This window comes from Taurulus bubalis, assembly GCF_910589615.1.
Source record: "Taurulus bubalis genome assembly, chromosome: 2".
Lineage (NCBI taxonomy): Eukaryota > Metazoa > Chordata > Actinopteri > Perciformes > Cottidae > Taurulus > Taurulus bubalis.
This window is the reverse complement of record NC_136590.1, coordinates 42097671-42123647: the sequence shown is the minus strand read 5'-3', so window position 1 is coordinate 42123647 and position 25977 is coordinate 42097671. Positions and strand designations below refer to the sequence as shown.

At 42.9% G+C, this 25977-nt stretch overlaps 1 protein-coding gene across 1 annotated transcript in view; it reads left to right on the top strand.

Moving 5' to 3' along the window:
- Window positions 1-25977, top strand: part of igsf9bb (immunoglobulin superfamily, member 9Bb) — a gene marked incomplete at both ends in the record, with an annotated part of 96659 nt that overhangs the window by 65689 nt on the left and 4993 nt on the right. Inside the window, 12 exons of the mRNA XM_079235952.1 lie at window positions 1421-1563; window positions 1694-1834; window positions 1919-2035; window positions 2445-2595; window positions 5038-5161; window positions 7301-7476; window positions 9094-9320; window positions 12150-12234; window positions 15188-15352; window positions 17042-17087; window positions 18215-18301; window positions 22676-24310. Of these exons, the coding sequence (XP_079092078.1) occupies window positions 1421-1563; window positions 1694-1834; window positions 1919-2035; window positions 2445-2595; window positions 5038-5161; window positions 7301-7476; window positions 9094-9320; window positions 12150-12234; window positions 15188-15352; window positions 17042-17087; window positions 18215-18301; window positions 22676-24310 (3097 nt within the window). The remainder of the gene's footprint in view (window positions 1-1420; window positions 1564-1693; window positions 1835-1918; window positions 2036-2444; window positions 2596-5037; window positions 5162-7300; window positions 7477-9093; window positions 9321-12149; window positions 12235-15187; window positions 15353-17041; window positions 17088-18214; window positions 18302-22675; window positions 24311-25977) is intronic.

Sequence of the window (25977 nt, the reverse complement as noted above, 5' to 3'; positions counted from 1 at the left end):
ACCCTTCCTTTCCTCCTCTTAGTCCCTTTCCTCTGCCAGATGGACTCCCTTTTTTTCTGCCATGTGCCCGTCTTCGCCCAAAGGGTCTTTAGCTCGACCATATCGAATCCCAATTATTTCAGACTTAAACTACAGAGGGAGAAACGTGGAAGCGTGGCCACTAATGTCGAGCAAATAAAGTAATAAAACTGATTGAGGTGAGGCTGGTCAGGTGTGATGTAATGCCATTTTATAAACTGTCTATAACCGAACATAATTCATTTGGTCTATACCGTAACACATTTATGTCAATGACCCTTATGGAGACACATTGACTTCGGACACACACTTTGGTTAGATTTACTATGATACTACTTTTTTGACATAGTATTTAATAGTGAATAGCACACCTGGGGAAACACAGATATATTACATAGAAAAATGTTGTATCGGATGACATAATAGAATTGAACAGTGAATCCAGTACATTGCATCTTGAAATGAAACCCTTGTTCTACATTAAGACCTACTCAGTCACATTTTTCTCAGAATTTGAGTTCAAAGTTTGAACTCTTTAGGCGTTTAGGTTGAAGAAGTGCAGCGTAAGCATTTTCCACGGTCTCCTGTGCCGTTGGCATTTGGTTACTTGAGGGCGGGGTTGGTGATCTTCTTCAAAAACGTTTCTGATATTTGTGTAGAAATTATCATCACATCCTGACGGCAATGAACGAATCAAATGCTCTGACGACAAAAGGATAAAAAGAAATAAAGATGGTGTCTGTTTCCATGACTAATAACTTGGTCAATGTATTTAATTAAACTCATTGGAAAAGAGTTCACAACACTACACCGGCGTTTTTCTTTTAAATCATTTCCAAATCTAGCGTACTCTTGCTAATTTCTCAAGGTTACCAATCCTAACTTTTAGATTTTTTTTACATTCTAATTTTTTACATTTTACTTTAGGTCAGTTCAGCACTTCTTTGCATGTACGTGCACCCTTGGGGTTACGTGAAGGCGCTCCAGGGGGTACGCATGATTGTTTTATAAATATATTTAAAATAAGCATCCATTTAAAAATCTTTTGAAAATAATAAATATTCAATAAAAAATAAGTGTAAGTTCATAAACTGAATTGTACATATTCTATATTAAATCAGACACTGATGGTACACACAATTACATTCTAAAAATGCTTTGCACTGGTTAGGGGGTACTTGGCTGAAAAGATATTTCACAGGGGGTCCATCACTGAAAAACTGCTGTAATGTATCAACTATGATAATTCAGATGATGACTCTATTTCTATTGAATCCTAGTAACGGTGAGCTTTTTGAATTGTTATAGCAATGATCCATACAATAACCATCTCCAGTTAAAAGCCACTGCACGGTAGATGAAATGACTTCTTATGTGTTTCTTATCTCCTGCTTTTCGCCAGATCCTGCCCGTGTGGTAAACATGCCATCCGTCATCTACGTGGCCATCGGTCTGCCCGGCTTCATCCGCTGTCCCGTCGATGCCAACCCCCCCGTAACTCTGGTTAAGTGGAAGAAAGATGGCCTCCCTCTCCGGATCGATAAGGTGAGCCGGTGCGGCTCGGGGTTCCGCTCACTTTACCCCGCCATTTTTCCCTTCAAACCTCTTTGATTTCAGTGTGCTCCTCCGTCTCTTTTTTGAGTTACCTTTAACAAAATGACCTCTGCGTCCGCAGTACCCTGGTTGGAGCCAAATGGAGGACGGGAGCATCCGTGTGGCAGAGGTGACGGAGGACTCTCTCGGCACCTATACCTGCATGCCTTACAACGCCCTGGGCTCCATGGGATGGTCCCCTCCCGCTCCCCTGGTGCTAAAGGTGCGCCCACCGTCCCACAGCCAGTGTGAATGCATCCAGGAGGCATCGCAACTCATCTGCTTGTTTACTTACCTCTTTTGGCAGGACCCTCCCAAATTCTCAGTGGTTCCTGGAGGGGAGTACAGGCAGGAGGCTGGGAGAGAACTGGTCATCCCCTGTGAGGCGGAGGGAGACCCCTTCCCCAACATCACATGGAGGAAGGTAAGACTCCCAACTCCCCACCTGTGTTACGTCACATGCGGGAAATCTTCTAAATCTTGTAAATTGCCTAATTTTAATCACTCAACCTGTCATTGTAGCTTTTTTAATCATTTTAATGACGTCTATAAAATATGTAATCAAGGGAACGTATTTGATTTTCTCAATTGTTTGCTTGTTTATGAGGCATGTTTAATCTCGCTCACTGACTGCTGTGTGGTTAGCTATTGTTTCTGCCTCCCACTTGTCAAATTCACCATTCTGTGTAATTTGATTCTTAAGTTTGATATTTGTAATCAATGTTGATGTAGATGATATCTCAAACTGTCCCTGCTGTATGTTGTGAATTTAGAAGTGTGTGTCCTCTCTCTCTCTCTCTCTCTCTCTCTCTCTCTGCTGGGTGGGGCTGCAGGTAGGGAAACCCAGCAAAAGCAAGCACAATGTTCTGCCCCGAGGCAGCTTACAGTTCAAGTCACTCACAAAGGAGGACCACGGGGAGTGGGAGTGTGTCGCCACTAACGTTGCCACGAGCATCACTGCCAGCACGCACGTCCAAGTCATAGGTACCCCGGCACGTACACAACTTCACACAAACACTCATTTAGGGGAGTGACATGAACAACATAGAGATTGAGACATCAACTCATGTTTACTGAGGGAATAAATCAAGAGAGAAGTAGAGTCATTTTCTCATAGACTTCTATTTGACTCCTTTGATTGGACAATCGCTTGTTAGGGTGTTTTGCAAACATTTGATACAGGTCACATCAGCACACAAGTGAGTTGGCTCATGCTGACCGTCCTCTTGAGAGAACTGTTGAGGCGAGTCTGTCAGACGCTCCTCCCGTCTCCTTGACCCTTCCTCCTCTGAAGAGCCCAATCAAGAGCACTCTGAAACAGAGAGGAAGTATTAGAACAAGGCCGAAGCTTCTGAATCGCCTGCTATGAGTGATGATGGTAAAATAATATCACTTTCGATGGCTTGTGGCCTGAATATGCCATTAGAGGACAACATCATGAATGATGGTTTATGGTTTATTTACCGGATCCCCATTAGCTAACACCTTAGCGGCCGCTACTCTTCCTGGGGTCCACAGAAAGGACGAAATATAATACATACAAAAACGTGCAAAACATAACGTGAAACAAACGTGTAGTACAGTCAGATACCTAGTGCAGTCCAGGACTAGGATGTATATTGTGCAGTGCATCCATAATTTATACGAAGAAAAATCAGATGACTAAAAAAGCAATGGAAAACGTCAAGTGGTTAATGTCCTGAGGTTCGCCTTTAATTGTTTTTTAAATGACAGAGTATTAGCTGTATGAGTTATTTGAAGAGGTAGTAAATTCCAAGCAGTAATTGCACAAAAAATAACTGTACGGTTGTGCAGTGGTGAATAATCCCAGTTAGAACAGAGATGGAGAGTTTTGAATATTCTTCTTCGTGTTGAAACCTGTCAGTAGCGGTTAATGCAGCCGCATTAATCTCCCTCCCGAACACCTGTAAACACACTTTGTATTTATACCAAGGGTGAGACGAGAAGGTCGATGCCACTCTCATGTAGAAGCAGGTAAAAGTTATCGGATTTATACCTGCCTGTGGGCTTCAACTTTCACCAATTAACAAGTTGCAATCTTGTTTCATTTCATACTCGCACCACGATGTAAAAAGGGCACGTTGTGAGGTGGTTGGTGCCGTACATCCCACCGGGCTCGGTGACTTCCACAAGCCTTGTCGTCTCTGTGAGGTTGCCAGGCAACCAGCGGAAACCCCTGAAAGTCACTGCACCTGGCCGCTGGTCGACCAAAGAATAGTTACGGCACGCAACCCTCTAAATTAGGGAGAAGTAGAGGTGGCGGGAGGTGTATGTTACACACTTTGGTGTGAGCAGGCTGGCTGTGTGCTGCTCTATCTAGTCTCCATCTACAGCTGAGCTGATGGACTCCTGCCTCCAGCTGCATATTTAATCTACTCATATGCATGTGACCAATATTCTCATTTTACTCTTGAAAAGATAGCGAATAAGCACATTTCCCAAACGATTCCTTTAGCAGGGGTCTGTATGCTCTGCTTCAGCTGACACAATGAACTGTGTAATAATACAATAGTACAATGGTGCAGCAGTGGTTGCATGCAAAGCATTCAGTTCTGCAGGGGAAGCCGAGGAGGGGTTTGTTGATTGTGTTCACCAGAAGCTGCTCAGTGGGGGATTCTTCATGTCTCCTTGACAAAACCTGTTTGGAACAGACTTTATTATTTAGTTATAATTGTTTCATTTCACCTTTTCTTTTCCGATTGAGTCCTGGCCGAGCATAAAAGTTTAGCATTAAAGGAACGGATTTAAAAATAAAACGGCACAAAAACAACATAAGAAATGTAAGACAAAAGAGACAAACAGCAAATTGCATCGACCAATCAATGACCAGTGTAGCTCAGATGCTTGCCCGTGTAGATTGGTAGATTATAGTTCAGTGCGTCATCCTCTCAACCACCAGGAGAACACACTGAAAATGATTTTACCCCACAATTTCTTTTGAATTGCTGGATTCCTAAAATGTGTCTTATAATATTATCATAAATATTTTACCTCATCTGTCCTGTTGTCCATCTCTGTCCCTTGCATGAATGTGCTCTGTGGAGGAGAGCCAGTCAAATCAGAGCTCCTGATTGGTTTCCTGTTGCTTTGGCAGTTCAGGACCTGAACAAAGGCGTCGGACATGAGCAGAAATGCATATTGAGAATTCTGCCTGGAGAAATTACTCAAAGCACTCTGACTTACATTATTTACATTTGAAAGGTCACAGGTCACACGCATTATTCGCGCGAAACCATAAATGTTTATTTTTCACAGTTGGATGTTTACATTGGCTGGCTGCTTTGAAACACATTCCCTGGTCCGGCTCGCAGTAAATCCATTTGACATGTAGTGTATCACAGCGAGGCTACTCAGTGACTAATGTGGCCGTTTAACAGCCCCTCTCTCGCCGCTCCCTCCCTGCAGGCACAAGCCCCCACGCCCCCACCAGCATCCACGTGGCGGCGTCCTCCACCTGGGCCAACGTGTCCTGGGAGGTGGGCTACGACGGAGGCTTCCAGCAGACGTTCTCAGTCTGGTATGGCCATGTGTGAGTCATCCCAGCATGCTTTGCTTCCTGCTTTTTCTTCTTCTTCCGGTACTCCCTTGTGTCTGAAAGCGTCTTTTTCCAGGGTTGTGTTCAGAACAGTTGTGAGGAAATACACGGGGGATCCAGATGTGTGAGTGAGTCTTTCAGCTCTGGTCTTGATGATTTTCTGGAAGAACAGCGTCAAAAAACGGTAGCAACTAAACTGAACATGACCCAAAACTCTCTGTCCTGCTGCCGCCGCCGCTGCCGCTGCTTTGCTGCTGCTTGGAACGTAGAAACGTTTCATTTATTTAATGAATTGAGATTTTAACAATGACAGTAAGTACTTGAGTAGATATACTTAGTTACATTCCACCACTGCTTTCATGTAAAGCTCCCTATGACTAAGACAAATAAGGAGAGTGGACACAAACATAATGTCGTAGTGATGCTCACTTAAAGGTCCACGGGATTTTTCATTGCTGCCGACGCAGGTTTATTTCATACCAACAAACTCCTCCACCAGAGCATTGATTCAGTTGAAGATGTAGCAACGAATGCGGTTATTGGCATAATATATATTAAAGACATGTAATTGTGATCGCAGTAACTGCTGCCAGTACTATGTGCTGCAGACTGTTTAAAAATGGTTATTTGGTTGTGGAACTCATGCACTCTGAGTGTCTTCTCTCTCATTATCTGGACCCTGCTAGAGAGACGCAGCATTGAGTTTCAGCACAAACAGCTCAGCCCTCTGAAGTGTTCGTCACAGTCCTTTTCTTAAGCTTCCCAAACACGATGCAGGACACCAATAGTGCCCTTTTTGCTTTTTAATTGGGATGTCCTGAACCAATCCGCAGCATCAACTATAAAAAGCCCGACTCCAGTCATGCTTTATTAAAACAGCGAGGGAACCGCAGAGCAGCACAAATATAGAGAAAAGCAGACAGCAGCTTTAATTAATGATATTCATACTGACAGCAAACATCAGTGAGTGATGCGAGCAGAGCAGCTTTGTGCTGCATCCGTCTCAGGGACATTTCTCAGGTAGTTCTTCCCTCTGAAACCCTGCCGTCGGTTAAAGAAGTGCATTTAAACTTCAGCATTGTGTTCATGCTAGGGATGATGAGTTGTTTTCCACATCCTGTTTCAAAACCTTCCTGCCAAAAAAATAAAACGGCTGCACACTGGCTCTTTTGGATATTACTGTGTAAAACACTACAGCGCACTATTTCAGGTGTCCGTAAGCACTGAAACCTGCGACATGTTCTTAATATGCAGCCACATCTAAATTAGATTAGCATTACTAATTTTAATTAAGTGTGCACTGTGCAGCTGTATCAAGGAGGGAAAACAACTTTACCAGATACTCATATTAAGGAACTCTGGAGCAGAAAAATCTTCCCCTTTATATTGATACTTTAAAATGGACATATCACGCTAATTTTTAGGTTCATAGAGTGTATTTGGGGTTTCTGCTAGAACATGTTTACATTCTTTAATCTTCAAAGAACACAGTATTTCTCTCATACTGACAGTCTGACTGAAGCGCTGTCTCTTTAACACCACTGAAAATGCTCAGTCTGCTCCAATTGGCTTGCTGGAAAAATATAGAGCAGTATTAAAGGTAAAGGTATATATTCTAATAAACCTGCATGTGACATAGGAAGAGGAATCAAATCTGATTGACTTGTTGAATCACATGTTTTCTGATCCAAGCAGCCCACAAAAAACTTACCGGGTCGTCTATTTTCACACAGTTTTTATGATATGTCCCCTTTAATTCATACATTGTACTGCGTGCACTTCAAAGTGCTACACTAGCTACATGGTGGTAGCATAAAGGTATTTATAGAGTAGGAGTGTTGCATGTGTAGCGTCTTCTGCTTCATCTGGTGATCAGCTGCAGCTGAATGTATGGCATGGGCAAACCGCAAAGCTGAGCGCAGCATGGGCTTTATTACCATCAAGTGAAGTCACGTTGTCAATGAAGTGAGAACTGTTGCAGAATGGACCTGACATCATGTAACACCGTAGCGAGCCAAACTGTGTGATCATAATGATGCAGAGTAAATACCTGTACACACTTCAGTATAAAAAAATGCATCTTCTCTCAAAGTCTCTCCTGTCCGCCCGCTCACCTCCTCTCGTCCCGCCCAGGATGAAGAGGGAGCGTTTAGGTCCACACGACTGGCTTTCCATACCCGTGCCTGGAGGCCACGACTGGATGGTGGTGCCCGGCTTGGAGCCAGAGACAACGTACCAGTTCAGCATCCTGGCCCAAAACAAGCTTGGCACAGGCCCTTTCAGCGAGGTAGTCACTGTGAACACACTAGGTGAGTGCACTCACTGCTGCTCGACTGAGACCAAAGGGATGCTGTAATGAAACGGCTCTGCCAGGTGAAGCAAGCGGAATGGGCAGAAAGCCTTGAAACAAAGCATTTCTTATCTTTTTGTGAAAACCAAAAATGTCCGGGATCACCAAGGACTAAAGCTTTATTCTCTTTTGTATTCTATCATTTTCAACTGTTCAAGAACTATGGAAAAGTGCTCAGGTTAATCGACAAATATTAAAGTAAGCCAGCTCAGGAAACATTCCTGGATCTCATTCCAGAAAGGGTTCACGCACCAACGATTTTAGAAAGTTGTGTGCCGCAAATGAAGTCTGACAAGTAAATGCCTCACGCCTCCGCTGTGGGAAAGCCAAACAACACCTTCTCCGCGTGAGTGCCGGCCGTGTGATGTTTCACGTCTCAGCCGGAGAGGATCATGCTGATGTTTTATGAGCTCTTCTTTCCTGTTTCGCCTCCGTGTCTACAGGTGTTTAGGCAGAAACTCTACTCAAAAGCACTACTACACATTTGAAGAGTGATTCTGGTTCAGGGAATGTTCTTAGATGTTGTCTGAGATGCCAGTCAGTGAGTGAGTGAACGTTTTAGTGAACATTTTATCCTCTGGCTGTAATTACCGTAATAGTTATATTGCCAGGCTAAATACTTTTTTTTAAAGTATATAGATGTAATTTTTTTGACCAGTGTTGCAATATAAATTGCAACTGTTTTCTATGTATTAAAGTGCAGGCCTATATGTATATATTTACAACATGATATGACTGCACCAAACAACACAAAAAAGCACCAAAAATAAATAAACTGACATTATATTTATTGATTGGGCTGAAATGAAGGTAATGTCCTATATCATGCATGTGTAAAAAGACACTCGTCAGTAACAGCTTTTGAGAAATTGGCAACCAATCATTGGCCTTTACAGAATGAATGCGTATTAATCTGCCCGTGATAGCAGTCAATAGAAAGCGGTGAAATCAACAGTTCAAACTTTCATTTGCTGCCACTCGTTAAGACACTGCCCTGTTGTATTCCATCATATATAAGTGTAGTGCAATACATCACTTCACATATTGTCTGTGCATTTAAAACTTCTTTTCACAGGAAAAAACAGTTTATCAGAACCCCAATGAAAAAGCCTAAACTAGGCTGCGGTTGAATCATTCATTATAGAGTACCATTCCTCCTAGCAGTGATGAAAGGGGCATTAATTAAGTATAAATGAAGCTGTCACAGAGTATTACTTAAAGATAAGTGACATGCTGGGGTAACCATTCAGGCTGCGTCACCTTCCGCGTCGGCCGAGGAGGAGAGACGAAGACGACTAAGCGCTCATCCTGGGGCTGCTTGTTTCCTGTCTCTCACTTTAAAAAAACATTTTCAAGTCACAAACAGTGACACATCTATGAAAACGTAATGATTATTTGTACTGATGCAAGAGAAAACAAATAGTAGCTCAATCTTGGATACCATCAATGAGTAAATGAGAGCAATGGCAAGGACTTGAAGAAGTAATGTGAAGTACTGTTCTGATGCAATGTAAAGGATGAATGGATAACTGAGTGACTCACACACACTTTCCCAACCCAAATGTCCCTCTTGCAGTATTTCCTATAAGTACCCCTGAACCATTGGTGCTGCTTACCCCACCACGGTGCCTCACAGCCAATCGCACGCAGCAGGGAGTCCTGCTCTCCTGGATCCCGCCTGCCAATCATACAGCACCTATCCAGCATTACGTCATGGACTTCCGCCTGGGGGAGCGATGGGAGGTCTTGGACGACAGCATTCCTGCCGGGGAGACAGACTTGCTCGCCCGAGACCTGATCCAGGTAAATGACAGGACCCGGACTGTAGACCTCACACGCAGTGTTATAGAAGACCTGCATCTGACCAGTACCAGGCAAAAGAAGGCTTAAAGAAGTCTCGAAACCACTTAAATATCATCATATCATCAATAGGGAGCAACGTAATCCTTCATGATGAGTCATGTTTGTGTCCACCTGATGAATGGAAATCCAGCATTCACTCTCTTCTAGTTCTGGTTTTCGCTCTAGCAGCTATTGAGGGAAATATCGGGCTCTTCTGCTACTAAATGCTATATTAGCAAGTCGCTAACTGTGTCGGTCTGTGTAGGTAATAATCCACTCTAACACAACCCCAGTCACTGAAGGTGACTCAAGACCCCAAATCCCTCAGCAAATCCCGCCATGTCTCTCTCTGCAATGATGGATGGCTCCACTCTCTTCGCCAAGATCTGTAACCTTGATGTAATCTTTGATCAAACTCTCTCCTTCGATCGCCACCTTGACCACATAACACGAGTTGCCCTCCTTCATCTTAAAAACACTGCCCGCCTACGCCCCTCCTTCTCCTTCACAGCCGCAGAAACGCTCGTCCAGGCCTTCACCGGTACTCCACAGCATCCTGTTCACAATCCACAACAAACTACAATACATCCAAAACTAGATCCCAAACGAGCCAGACATCACATCAACCCAGTCCTTTATATCTCCGTTGGCTCCCCACTCAGCAGAGAATCCAATGGCAAAGTCTCCCCATCACCTAACAAAGGCCTCCACAGCCTTTAGACCCCTCCCATCTTTTCTGACCTCCAGCACCGACGTGCTCCTACCTGTGACCTCAGACCCATTGACGCCAACCTGCTCACCCCTCCCTCTTGTATTTATACACTTACTGTGTCAAGTGCCTCTGATTACCTTTGAAAGTACTTTTCAAATACATAGTATTATTATAAGGAGGAGGCTAAAGAAGGAGCTAAAACTCACTTAAAGCGCTATACAGCCGAGGGGAGCTGCAGATTCAGGTGATAATTCTCGTACTATAAGCCACATTTGACCTCCTATGAGCGACTTCTTTCAAGGAAAGGGCGATGTGAAAACAATGCGTCATGATGATGAAAAAGTCCAATAGAGACTTCCAACGTTTCCCTTCATCCAGTCATTATCTGAGTCTTTAGAAATCCTTTGGATTCAGTTCAGTGGCTACATTTAGTTTCCTCCTGCTTTCTCCGCCGGTTCCCGTCTGCATTGATTCAACCCGAACGCTACCGAAGGTGCAAGAGAGAAAAGAAAGACTAAACAGAAACTGTATTTAATAGCTTCCCTGAACAAATCCCGTTTCTGAGTCTGCTATGTTCAGACTGCAGGCCATGTTCATTGTTTTGTTTCATTAAACATGGCTTTAGGTTACCCAGATCAGATTCGGCATACGTGTAATTATGTGCTTCCACATCCACCTTGGTTGTCATAGTAACAATGCAGGTGTGCACACACGATTGACCACCACCGTGGGTTTCAATCCCTTTCTGCATTTCTGGTTTCTGTGTTCCGTTCGACGTCCAGGACACGCACCTTCTCTTTTACATCTGCAGGTCTAGTCGGCATCAAGTCTGTACTAGTCGTGGGTTGCTCTGGCGCGATACCGCCTTTTAAGCATTTAGGCTGATTCTCCCTCCGTGGCACGTTGGAGCTTCTTTTATTTAATTTGTCACTGTGGGCTCCATGCAGATGCTTTTATATCTCCTTACATTGCACAGCAAACACCCACACACACTTCTCTCCACCTCTCTCACCACACACACACACACACACACACACACACAATGCACCTATCTTGTATAACTCTTTCTGCTGCGAGGTGATTTGACCAGGGAGGGTTGGTGATGGTGTGACTCGCTTCCCCACTGACCGTGCAGGAAACAGTCACGTTGGTTTGCGGGTGTTACGCCAACAGCACCGTAACGCAGGTATTGCACCCCTGCTGAAGTGCCCTTGAGCCAGAGCACAGGCCGCCACCGGGGGAATGAAGTGGAGGTCTAACATGTCTTTTCATCATGACTGAGTCATCAGTGATTTAAGCCACATCGTTCATCCATTACGATATTCACGTCATTGAGATTCATATTACTTGTTCCTCCACATTGAGCTTCTGTTTATTTATCAGTAAACTTTTAAGTTCCTTTTTGAAAACATTTCTATGTTGCCCCCGTCTGTAACGCATCACAAACATAGTTGTAAGGTGTTATAACCACTCAAAATGGTTTATAACAATAATAAAAGCATATTATAAAGCATTATTAAAGAACTTTTAAGGTATTATCATAGTACTTTTTGTAATTGCTGGTCACTCACTGATTTTAGATGTTCTTTTTTTTCACTTGGAGCAAACAATGATGACTTTGAGTAACTTTTAATCACAGTATCATTACAACAGTGACTGTACTGCACCATGAAAACAATATTGTGTTTTACAAGTAAGAGAATTCTAAAAGCCTTGCAAAGAAATAAATGTCGATACGGTTTTCATTGGCTGGGTGGTTTGTGTTTAGTAAACTGATCCGTGTAAAATTAGCAGAGCGCCCCTTTTAATACAGAACACATCTAAATGCATGACGTCTAGGTTGCTATTTATAAACTGCAGGAACAATGATGCTTTTTCTAAATCTGTTTAACACTAGAAGGTAGCTGTCAGTGAGTGAGCGGCACTACTCATACACAAAGCCGCAGCCGGCTGGAGACACAAACACAATCCTGCAGCCCGACATGACACCAGACGTGAGTTTGACCTTCTGAACATCTCTCTCTCTCTCTCTCTCTCTCTCTCTCTCTCTCTCTCTCTCTCTCTCTCTCTGCTCCTAGGAGGCGTGGTACGAGTTCCGCGTCATGGCCGTGATGGACGACACCATCAGCGAGCCCAGCAACGTAGTAGGCGTGTCCAGCACAGGTGAGCGCCACACAAAGTGCACACGCTGGAATCTCCCCACTCACGGCCCCCGGAAATTTCCGAGGAGCTTTTTCTCGTCAGTGCCGGGACTCAAACTCCAACAACCTCTGGCGGCAAGCTGCAATCTGTAACCTCAGGCCATCTTAATGAGTTGAGCCGAGGAGAGGCTGCGGATGTATTGCACACGCAGCAACTCCGCAACTTTACATTATGCCCACTCAGCACTATTATATGTAAGCTCTCTATACATGCATACTTCTTTTGCACAAAGTATGACATCATCGCTCTGCCTGTCTCCTCATGGATTGTATCAGGCAGCTTTGTGCTAAAAAAAGAAAAAAAAGAATTCATCAAAGGCAGTCGTTTCTTGGTCGCAACGTTTAAAATCTAAAACGAAACCCGTCAAAATGTGATGTCATTCCCCTGCAGAGGTCACTGGGTACACATCATTTGGGAAGAGCAGCTGTTGGCAGCATTTAGAGACAGGATTTGCTCACGGATCTCTGCAAGCACTCTGCTGCCCCCTGCTGGTCAATGTGTAGAACTACGCTAAGTGGTGATCAAAGGCTCAAAAGTCTTCATTTGCCTGCTTGTTTCTTCTGTGCATATTGTCAATCAGCATCCTACTCCCCACACGGCGTGGGTACACCCTCTGCTACGGAAGATGAAAGGTGCACTCTGGCTAATCTGCAGTTGTTTCATGAACCAATATAGCCGGAGGTGCAACATTTTGCATTTTGCTGTATCATGCTTCACTGCAGCACATGAGCCACTAAAACAAAGCTTGACACATAATCCCTCCTGGTCGTCACTGAGCCGTTCATTAGCATGTAGGCCACTGAAACGGCTCCAGCATTAATAAGTGAGGCCGGCTCTTAAAGTTGGTAGCTCTACAGCGGGAGGGAAAGTTGTCCACTGGCTTGGTTTTCCTTCCCGTAATGATATTGGCAGTGAACTGTGCATCTTCTGAGCGTAAAGAGCTCAGATATGTTGACCGGAGCCTCACAGAACAGAAGGCAGCGCTACAGTGTAAGGCTGCAGCATTATTCGCCAAAATGATCATCGCAGTTATTTTTCCATCAATATTGGGATCTCAATTATTCATAGATTTTTAGGGCCGTGACATTTTTCATTGCACTTCCACATTTGAGATGAACAGAGCACTGCTCTCGCTTCTATGTTGTTGCTGCATTACCGAAATAATATGTAAGATAAGGTTCTCTCCCCGTTGAGTATATTTATCTTCTTCGCTGGACTGCGGCTGTCACAAAGGTTCAGGTTTTTTCACAGGCTCCAAAACATCTGGATCGCCCCCTGGTGGCTGTTGTGAAGATTTCTATAAGCGGTGCACACATTTTAACTGGTAGCATATCAGCTGATTGTGTTCTGTTAATTGGGTGAAGACAAAATTGTGATCGCGATTAATATTCAATGAATTAGGCATCCCTATTATAAATATGGTACAGTTTTTTTTTCGGAAACCTGGAGCTGCAGAGCTTTGAATAAATTTAGCTAAAGGGTGGTTCTACTCACAGTGATGGTTTGTGTTATAAATATTGTAGAACATCTCTCAGCGACGCCACTATCACTTTAAGTCTGATTCCTAATTCCAAGTTGACAAGCTATGGCTCAGTGAAGGAGACCAATGACAGAGACTAATGCCTTTATGTCCACTGGGATATGATGTACATTCATCAAGAGTTTCCTCGTCCTATTTCCCTATAGAGTTTAAGGTAACTTAATTCTGTTAATTATTATGAACAAGTAGAAACCAGCCATCATGTCACAGCAAATACATACAAGTAGCAATAGCACTGTGTAAAACTGTTACAACTGAATGTAACATAAAAATATAATGTGCAAAAACTGCAGCTACTCGTTATGCAGAACGGCCTATTTGAGAATGAATATGTTATTAGATGATATATAGAGTATAATATGATGCATTAATGTGTTCATCACTTGAGTGACTTTGCACACTGTTGGGTAGCTCGTGAATTCTCCCCTGCGATCAATAAACTCTTAGCCAATAATAGGACAACAAAATGTATTTACTTATTATATTGTCTTCACTTATATGAATCTGCAAAGTTAATACAAATACAGTACTTGAGGAAAGGTACCTGGTTACTTTTCACCACTGTTGAGAATGGACTTTAAGTGAAGTAAGAGACATCTTGTGTGCAGCAGTGAAACATATTTGCATATTCATAAATATCCTTTTTTGCAGAATAGTAGATTTTAAAGCGTTTAGGAATCTGACACAAAGCTTTATCTCAGGCAGAGCACAACCTAAAGAAAGAGGCAGCAACCAGATGATGCAAAGCACATGTAAGCACATGTAGCCTCTGCAGCGCTCCACACTGCAAGGGAGAAAAAGTTTACATTCTGCTGAGTCATCATGGCATGCATCCTGCAGAAATGCCTCTTTTGAAGACACGTGCAGTCGTAAAGGTCAGCTCCTGCATTTTTGAATCTCATTGGAAACGGCGGGGCTTCTCCTTTCACTTCAAAGGCTCCTCTGCAGGGGCCTACATACTATTGCACGAGGTGTCTTTTTTTGGGTGCAAATAAGCAAAAGAGCTTCTGTTTATTGATGATATTAACATAAAATAAACCCTAATTCAGTTTCTCACATAGTTACATAGCTGCTTAATCAGAGCACAGTGTGTTCTCGCCGAGGGACAGCGTGCTCCCTTTCTATCTCGTAATCTCACGGTAAATATCCGCCCCGATTTCAGAGCCAGCCTATGAATGTTGACATTAGCATTAATCTTATATCAGAAGTCTCGTGAACAAACTTAAAGTTTAACATTGACTTCTTTGTTCTCTTTGCTCGCTCCTCCTTGCAACTTTCCATTTTTTACTGTCACGTCCTTCTCCTCTTTCGTTTCTTTTCATTTTGATGCTACACTGTGACTTCAACCATGACTCTTCCCTCCTCACCCCACAGACTTCTTCCCTCCTCCGGAGATGGTGGAGGAGCGTGGCCTGGCGCGGCCTGTGGTGGCCGGCATCGTGGCCACCATCTGTTTCCTGGCAGCAGCCGTCCTGTTCAGTACGATGGCGGCCTGCTTCGTCAACAAGCAGCGCAGGCGGAAGCTTAAGAGGAAAAGAGGTGAGGGGGAAAGTCCTGGGCGTTAATGGCTGTCTCCAATATCTCTAAGCCAATGAGATGAGAAGATTCTTGCATGTTGTTCAGAACACATTAAAGGGCCAGCGTGTAGCATTTAGGGGGCTCCATTGGCAGAAGTGGAATATAATATTCTTAACTATGTTGTCTTAAGTGTATGAATACTTGAAAATAAGAATTGTTGTGTTTTCATTACTTTAGACTGAGCTGTTTATATTTACATAGGGAGGGGGTCTTCTTGAGAAAGTCCGCCATGTTTCTACAGTAGCCCGGAGTAGACAAACCAAACACTGGCTGTAGATAACGCCATTTGAATTTTCATATCAGCCGCCGTGGTTTCTCCTACATGCGAGAAGTTTCAGTTGGTTGCAGTCTGCATCCTCACCCCTAGATGCCGCCAAATTCTACACTCTGGCCCTTAAATGTTGAAGCCCTGAGAGGCAAGTGAGAATGTTTTATTTTTTTATTATCATCTGTGAATTAGGTGAAATAAAAAGTTTGGCCTGGATGATTTTTCTAAGTTAGGCGGAACTATTTCCACTTCCAGTTTTGGCGGTAAAATATTTGTGTTTTTTGTGTTTGTTGTTGTAATACTCATTTTGGTCACATGAGGCTAAAGTGCACCACTCCCCCATGTTTTAAATAGGATAACAAATGTAATAATTTGATCAACTTGCTAACACAATGTCGCTTGAGTGTCATGGTGAAATTAAAACTCTTTCCTTGAAGAAAACATGCATGCTTTTAGTCCTATTTAGAACATGGGGTAGTAGTGGACTCCAGCCACTTGTGGCCAAAATGAGTATTACAACAACAAACCTTTTTTCACAGATGGAAAATAATTGAAAATGATCCTTGTAACACTTGTTTTTACCTGTTTCATAGATGAAAACTAAATGTAAGGAACTTGTTTCACCTGCTCTTATGTCACAAACAGGAAAGAAAATAATTTAGATCAGACTTCGAAAAGGGGTCACAAGAATTATTTTCTCACCTCCCTCTCAGGGCTTCCATACTCTCATGTAAACAGTCACTGTGACACATTTATCCCACGTTACCTAACCTGTACTTAACTGATCCATGTACCTAAACTGCAGCCTCGTGCTGCTTTATCTGTTTCCAGTTCAAACAGGAAACATCCATTTTATTGTTTGACTTAGAATGCAAGCAAGACGAAGCTTAATGACACTTCAGAAAGCAGCCATGCCTCGAGTCAGTTATTATTTTTGATGGTTTTTGTTAAAGCCTCATTTGCATTTTAGTATTTTCCTTTGACTCGGTATCAAACCTTGCTCCAGGCTCAGCAACAGCATCAATGATGTCGTCTTCGGGGGAGTGAAGTTTCTATAAACCTCATATGTAAATGTCTTGGATCAGTGTTGTTTATCATGAATACCAAAAAAGCCTTTTCCTCAGTATAACCATGACGTGCTGGGACTTTTGAGTTCTCCTTAAAACATTAAATTTTACAATAAATGTGAAAGCAGTTCATCATCTGTCACATTGTCTCTATTTAGCAATAACAATCTCATTGGGTACTTTTTCATTTGAATAGTTCTGAAACGAGAGACTGACAACGATGCAGTAATTATCGTGCAAACATACTAAAAACGTACATTTAAAATCCATCTGAAATGGCACTAATGGCCTTTTTCTCTTTCTCCCGTCTTCCAGACCCCCCTCTCTCCATAACCCACTGCAGAAAAAGCATGGGAACACCGTAAGTAACCCCAACATGACTCACCACACTGCTTCACTGCTCAGAGCTCTACCGCCGGCCCCAAAATCAAACAGCCCCCAGCTTCATACAGGAGCAGCCAGTATCATACAGTATATATACCAGTTTATCGCATTGGTACCTCAATGACAACTTCACATCATTGCGTCAGTGATTTCCATTCTGATTGCTCCTTGTGTTTATAGAAACAAAAAATAAATATTCTGACATTACATCGTCCGACATGAATTCTGTCCTTGTCTGTCAACTCTCACATCCATCCAACCCACCATCCCAGCCTCAGGTCCCTCGACAGACTCTTTTCACAGCCGACAGGAAGAGCACAGGTGTGACTTATAACATTAACCTGGGCTGTAGTGAGGCGCTGGCACACCTAATATGGAAAGCATCCGTCATGATGTTACACCTGTATCAGACGGGTGAAAATGTCCGCCATGAGGAAGGTCCGTTCTGCTCAGAGGAGCGAGGCCCGAGTGAGATATACGATCATCCCATGGTTTAAAAAGATGCTCCAAAACCATTTAAAATGTCTACACATAGAGGCTTTAACTTATTTACTCACTTACACATTTACTCAGTTTGACTGATCTGCACAGTCCCAATACAGAGTGCTGTGCTTGTGTTGATGCTTTGCAAAGTTTTGCTGTAGGACAACATGCATAGGCCTCAGCTGTGCGGCCGTCATCAGCAACGTCTCATTTCAGGAAATGCACATTCCCTAAATTTCTCCTTGCTCGCACCTCTTCTCCCTTCTCTTGTCTGGGGGAAATGAAACGCACCTAGAGAGAACTAAGTTGTATCAGTGGAATAGTGCTCTGGTTCTGAGATTGCTGGACTTTGGCCTCAATAAATATGCAGCGGTCACTTCTTCATCTTTATCTCCCTCTTGCTCCATGGAAGCCTATCTTGTCCTTTTCTCTCCGATCTTCTCTGCGACTTACTAATTAATGCCTATTCCCATTTCTCTTCTTTTTTCAACCCACTTAATAATATCCAGCTGTTTCCTCTCATTTTCTGTTGCCGTTTCCAACATTTCCCTCATTGACGCGCTTCCTGCTAACCTCCATATTCTCCTCACTTCTTACTGTCTGATCTCCCCACTTCTACAGGACCCCACTTAGCCTCATTCCCAGCATTGAACCCTACTGGGAGGGGCCGGACGCAGGCAGGTACAGGCCCCGACCCTCCAGTCCTCAGTGAGTGTGCCAACTGCTGTCCCCCCGTTCTTGCACACAGTATACACCCCGCTTTTGCACTTTGGTTCAACCCCCGGCTCCCCCAGAGTCCTGGCCTGGCTGCATGCGTCTGGCCAAATGTACGAGGCCGACAACAATACCGGTCTGGGTCTTTCATTAATGAAAGAATGAAGGATCTTCATAGTCAGAAGATGTAAAACAAATTATTAAAAATAATCTAAATTAAGCCTTGATTTTTAGGGATTTAAAAGCATGTGAGATATGATTTAAAGAGACAGGAGGACAACATCAGTTTGCTATTATCTCTTAGCTGAGCACTCCATCTCCATCCACTCCATTTCTCCATTCTGGACAGCAGGAGTAGATAATGGGACATCTTCACTTTTGTGTCATTATTTCTGGACTTGTTGATGTTTCAGTGAATTAAACACCATACCTAAAAAAGATGCGTTATGGATATTGTAAAAGTATCAAATCGTTCAATCCAGGGAGCAATCCATGCAGCGCGTTTTCAGAAATTTTACTTTAAGGTTGTGATGTCACAACTATACAGTCGCCGATAGAGGTGCTGCTAAACTCTGGGTGGTTGACATACACATGAGTCCTGATTGGCTCCAGCCACACTGTGAAGACGGTATCAACGCAAAAGCGTGGATACTGACATGGGCGCAGCATCGACGTCTCCTCACGATTACATGCAGAATACTGGTCATTCACTGTATGGTAATGGTTCGTTGAAACATCAATGAGAGGCAGATCATATAATGAAAGTAAAGAAAAGAGTTTCATCATGTAAATGACATCATGCACTGCATGAGAAATGTTGTGGCTATTATAAACATAGGTGTATATATATATATATATATATATATATATATATATATATATATATATATATATATATATATATTTATATAAAGCTGCTTTTTACTGAAAATAATAACTAAATATTGAGGGACTTCCTCTCAGAGCAATGAAATCATTCCTGAGTTGTGCGTTCAACCACAGTGCTTCACTTTATTTGTTAAAGGAATAGACATCTTGGAAAAGTAGGCTGATTTTGTCACCAATGGAGTCAAGCTAAGCAATGGTTTGAGCTGTGTATTCGATGGGTCCTTTCTCACTCCTTCGAATCCCCGTTTCGCCTCAGAGTGACCCGGAACACTTTCTTTTTGACACTTTGGAATTGATTCACGTCACCACGATTCCTTTTTTCATCCCAGATGCTGTCACAGTCTCACTTTTTTCTTCTGCCTGTTAATCTGCGTTGTTTCGTAAAATGAAAACCAAGTGTTTCAGTTGTCAATCTGCCTTTTTAGCTTCAAGATTACAGTGCCAACTGCTGCTAATGACAATATGTGTAAACTTGTGAAAAATCATGTCTGTACTCAGTATTTTATCTAATTGTATGATGATCGAGTAAATTTGAAGGACATTTATAGCGTCAGTATTGATCACTGAACCAGTTAAATGAACCAGACAATGCTAATTCATTTTGTCGTGAAACAGCCAGTTTTAAGATGATCAGCTGTATTTCTTACTGTCTACATGAAGGGAAGATTCTTATTATACAGTAAATAGCCTGCATTTTATCATTGTGGCCACTGTTCCTCTTGGTTGTAGTCCCAATTTCTCAGAGAAACGGTGATGCAATAACATCATCAGTTTAGCAACATATGTGACATATTTTGATTAATGTAACCAAAAGGAATGATGGTGGAATCAACAGAAAAGTAATTGTTACATTGTACGAGCAGTCTTTATTAAGACACACATAGTTGTTGTGATGTATGTGTTACATTATATATATATATGGATATAAATTATCACCATAGTGTATGACAACAAGCTACTTTATATTTCAGTATTATTTGTCTTTGTAGCTCAATAAAGCAGATGTGCTTTTTCACAGAAACCACATAGGCACCTGGAAACACAACTGGAGTATCTATTACATGCAACAGTGTTTTTCAGTGGCATCTGCCTTATAAAGACTCTACTTATAAGCATAAGCCTGAGTGATTCCTATGAGGATTGGCTATATGTTATATTTCCCACGAAATAAAGTAACTGTGGCTTCAAAACAAATCATTGTTTTCATTTACTCCTTCCTATAAGAAGACATAGTCATTAACAAAAAATGTCTCGCGAAATGGGAACCGAGTTTCATATCATGTACTTCAAAGTGTGCTGTGTACTGTTCATATTCTCAAATACAACGTACACGATATATTTGTCACCCTCGTCAACTTGAACTCTTTGATGCCACCCAGAAATCTCAACCTCAAAGCCGGCCACAGAAAAAAAGGACAGTTTCAGCAATTGAGTCGTCTCAGCTGGCTTTTTATTAGAATAACCTTTGGCCTGATATTGACACAAAGCCAGTGCACCCCCAGCTATGGTTGGTTATATTCTCACTCCTCTGCATGTGTCTTGGATCAAAGCCTCTGCTCCCACACCTGTCAGTCACACCTGCCTACCTTACCAGAGCGTTACATTGCTGTTGATCACAACTAGTGTTGCTGAAATCTAGAGCAAAGGCCAGCTCGTTTTCCTCCTACGGCATTGTCATGGATTCTTACTTTTTGGCCTTCTAGTGGTCAACCAAGCTGTAACTCCAGACAGTCCTGCAGTTAACATGCTGGCCATCTTAACATATTCACCAAGAGCATCAAGTAGTGCACATGGCACTAAAGGAGGCTTTCTTCCCAGCTCTGAAACAGTGAATATTTATTGAAACATGTATGCCACAAACTGAAATACACCTAAATTGTATAGGCATTGTTGACAGAAAAGTTTTGCATATCTTCAACTTTAATTTAAGAATGTTAATATCCATACGTACCCTTGTCAATGTTTAGCATTGTCAACAAGTTAGTGAACTATGTATGAAAAGGCTGCAAGTCTTATTATGAATGTCAACATCCTTAAAGGCCCTTAAACACCCTTTTCTCTGGCAGCCTCTGAGTGTTAGTGATGGGTTCCTACATGAACACACATTTTTCGGTCAAAGTCTGAACAGTGGGATTATTTCACTCGGAGGATATGATATTTAAATGTTTGTGATTTCACATCCTCCAGGACAGTTAGAGCTTTGTTTGTTGACTGTCACTCAAATATAATCCAACCACACTCGCACAGTAGTGATGAAGCAGTTTGACGATTGAATTATCTAATATAATACTGAAATATGTTTTAACTTTGATGTTGCTTTGTTAGTCATGGATATTGAATATTCGAATGGAATATATTAGATTTCAAGCTACCTTTTCACAGGCCTTTATTGAGCGCTATATATATCAGGTCACAAGGTACAAATCAAGTAAGAAAACATGGCATAAATCCCCCCCCAAAACATGTTAGATATCAAATTAAACATAAAAGTCAACCTCTAAACACAACTCAAACAATACATTGGATTAGGGGTTAGGATTTAGGGTTAGGCTTGTTAAAGGGCTACAACTGAAAGACAGTTCTTTTTTTAATATTAAGTCATTCATTGATTAAAGTCAAGTACAAAGCCAAAACAATTGGCGGTCTCACTGTCTAAATACTTTACCACTTGGTTGGTACATGCTCATTGTCTTTTATTTTTATTTTCATGGAATTGCATGATTTGATACAATGTATTTTAGAGATTCCCACTGGCCCATTTAGTGTGTAGTTTCCCCTTATTGTGTGCACCTTCCTGACTACTTGACAATTAAAACAATCATCTTTTGTCACCAAACGTCTGCATCGACAGTTTATTGAACCTCACTGCTTAAACCAAAGTATCTGTCTAGCTTCAGTTACCACGGTGGTAGCAACGGTGAGGCATAGAAACATGTGATGTCTTTGTGTGACTGTGAATGAAAAGTTTAGATGGTGCAGAAACAAACACACATGAATGCCAGGCTGTTAGACATAGTTCATAAAATGTAGTATTAATAGAAAAACTGAGACTTGTTTTAAGGATTCATAATTCTTCTCAAGTTCCCATTGGTCACTCCATGTTTATGTTCAGGACATTGGAGGGTTGTGATATCCCTGTCAACTTGTGAAGATGTTGCAAACAGCACACAGGTTATTTAGTTAGGGCATTTCTCTATTCTTAATTGTACTTATTGGAAATTAGCAGACAACATATTTTGCAGGATATCTTTGTTCACTATTGGCCCATAATCAAGGAGAAGTCATAATCCTGTCAATGGAGTGCAGCCGTCATTGATGTTATTAATTAAACCTGTGATGTTATATCCCATGTTTCTGTGCAAGGTGTGTTTTAAGTTTATTGTAGCTGGATCAGTTTTCAGCACCTTCAGTGAAGCTATCTGCAAAGTACTGGCTTCATGAATATTTAAAGATTCACTTCTTCTGTATTCTTTTCTGTAGGTCATCGTCAGGAAAGCTGAGCCCAGAGAGCATTCGTTCAAAGGCATCCCTGTCAGAATCATCTGAAGATAGTCATGACCAGCGTGGGATGAAACCACCAACTAGTCCCGGGAAGAGGGAGGAGTTGTCTTTATACAAGAAGACCAAAAGAGCAATAACGAGCAAGAAATACGGCGTCTCCAAGCATGAAGCTGAAGCAACGACACCAATTGAACTCATCTGCCGAGGCCCAGATGGACGCTTTGTCATAGATCCCACTGACCCAGAAATGTCTGTTAAGCCTCGGCGAATTGAGGGCTTCCCCTTTGTGGAAGAATCAGACCAATATCCTGAATTCCGGCAGTCAGACGAAGAGAATGACGATCCCAGGCCTCTTCCCCCAGTTATGGCACCACTTCGGCCTCACCAGATTTCTCCAATCTCCAGTCAGGAATCTTACCTGCAACCTCCAGCCTACAGCCCTCGTTTCAAGAGGCCCTTCGAAGGTATGACCATCATGGAGAGCAGTCGGCTCCAGGCCACTGGGCAGATTCGAGGTCTCCACCACAGAGCTTTCTATGGCTACCTAGGCCACCCTGGGGATCATGATCCTCCACCTCCTTTTTACATGCCTGATACTAGCCCTCTCAGCTCAGTCATGTCCTCCCCTCCATACCTTGCTGAAGGTCCTTTTGGTCATCCCATGATTCCTGAAGAAATGGGGGATGGTGATTACCCACAATATGCTGTCCCTGGTTTCCCTCTCCCTCTGACACTCACCTCTTCCTCTCGTTCCCCGGAAATTTGGCAGGGACTGGATTTCACCTTTGCAAGTCTGGAGGGGCCCCAGTTCATTTTTCCGTCCCATCACCCTTTGCATCTCCGCCACGACTCACCCTATCCTCCTCCACCTCATGTGCTTCCCCTCAGTGCTTTCCAGCCCTCCTCCCTTCCAATGCCGACTTACCCAGCTGTCCTGCCACTGGAGGTCCTAAAGAGCCGCTCAAGCAAGTCTCCCAGCAGGGCCAGGCCTCGTGGCTCACCAGCCAAGCATTTTGCTATGAAAGAGGCACATTTAGGGCAGCTAAGACACACAAGCCACGGTATGGGTGTGCCGGTTTTGCCTTACATCGATCCAATGGCCCATATTGTCCCTAGCACATTCAGTAGCTTGGACACACGATGGTTTGAAACCACCCCTCGCTTCAGTCCCAGACAGGCTCGTAGGATGGATTCTGGCATGCATCAAGTGGTTCTCCAGCCCTCCCGACTCTCACCCCTCACCCAAAGCCCCCTTAGTTCTCACGAGGGCTCCCCAGAGATTGTAGTACGTCCCAGGCCACGTCCCAGCATTGTCCAACCTCACATACCCCCAGAGATGTCTGAGATTACCCTCCTCCCTCCTTCCACAGCCAGCTTCTCAAGGAGGTCTACCCCCTCCTCCTCACCTGCCCAAGGCCAGGGTAGCAGGAGAGCAAGTCCCAGCTACCGTTCCCAAATGGCCTTTGCCACCTCTGCAACCAGCTACCCAGCTTCCCAGTCCCCGTCACCCCCCATGGAAAGCAGCAACCTATTTGGGCAGATGCCATCTCAGAGGAGGACTGAGGAGGGGATCCTTCCATCTGCGCCCTCTCCACCCCAGTTGTCAGCTTCAGGGTAGGTGCATTAGGCATGCAGAAAGGGATACCATTTGAGTCATCTGCCCCAACCCATAATGCTTTGATGTATGAAGTTGCTCTGACATTTTGGTTAGTGAAAGTGCTGTCTAATATTCATCAATTTTTAAATCATCTCTGTGGCAAATTTGTTTTAGATGCTTTTTTCATCTGTTAACACTTTTATGTGAAAAATGAAAACTGTATGGTTGAAAGAAACCATTTGGTTGTGATGGTTAATTTGATGAGCTTTGGAAGTTCAGTTTAGTCGATGCTGCTTTTCATGTCAGACATCATTGTTAGAGGTATTCACCCATTGAATCTGTGAAGCATTGTCTCAAAAGGATCACCTTGAAAAATACATTGCCTTTTCCAGTGAAACATAAAAGTATAAACTGTGAAACAAATTATATGTTGAATTGACAAAACAATGCATTTGCTTCACAGATTACATTTCAGACCTTTTGGGGCTACAGTCCACCCGGATGAAACACACTGTAATTTGCTTGGCACAAGCCCCTAAAGGCCTGGGAATTTGCAGACATCACCACAGGATCCCTGTTTTTCCATCTGTATCATGCGTTACCCTGCTTTCACCTAACAGGAGGAATCCCATAATATTCATCCAATTGATTCCCCAGACAAAGCAAACACCCATTGTTATGTCTAGCTCCAAGCCTTTGAAGATGCCTTTATCATACAGAGGGATGCTTAAAGAAGATTTCATCTTGGCAGGCCCTGCGGCCCATCCTCGGCCTTAGTAACCTAACTGCATGACCAATTCTCCCTTACCTTCCAACCTCTCAGATTTTCTCCTCCCTTACTTCCCCTTCCCTTTCTGTAACCCTCCTCTCCCAAACTCCTTTAATTGCCCCCAGGACACCCCCAGGTCTGACTACCAAGGAAAGGTTGTTGGGCAAAGTGTGTCACAGGGCCTGTCCGCTTCTCATGTACTGCAATGTCTCCATCATTATGAATTAGGGGCAGTATGGTGGTTCTTGATGGCTCCTGGAGTCTTACCTGCTTTGTTTTTGATTGATCTCAGCTATCTGGGCAGCGTTGTTGTGACCAGGTCCTCTACACCGCAATAGGTAAGGGTTGGATCCATGTCTGAAAGGGGGGGGTTAGCAGGTGGGACTTTTTTTGATCACCTCGTCCTTTAAAGGGGAATACAAGACGCTGAGTCTTTGTTTGATTTGTTCCTTCCTTCAGTCAACACGTGTAGTTCATTTCAGTTCTTTCCTTTTCCCTTTTCCTTAAAGTGGCTATGCATTTTAAGTTCTGCAGTCTTCAGTACATTATGCATTCTGATATGCATAGGCCATCAGTTAGCCACTGAATTAGGTCGGTTGTATCACCAACATGATTTCATGCTTGAGTGGTTTGCTAACTGACCACGTTACGGATACCACAGGTCGACACATAAGCAAGGCAATGGTGCTCTTATCAGCCTAAAACCAATTTAAATATGTATTTTTCATTCATATTTATTCATTGCTGACCATTCTGAGAATTGGTTCAGCAAATGTCACAAGGGAATATAATACATTTCATTATAATATTTGGTGTGAAAGCCTAAAAACACATCTGTGCAAAGCCAAACTGGACTACATTCCAATTGACTAGTGACAAGCTTTTCTTTTCTGAGCCTTTAGTCTCGAGATAAAA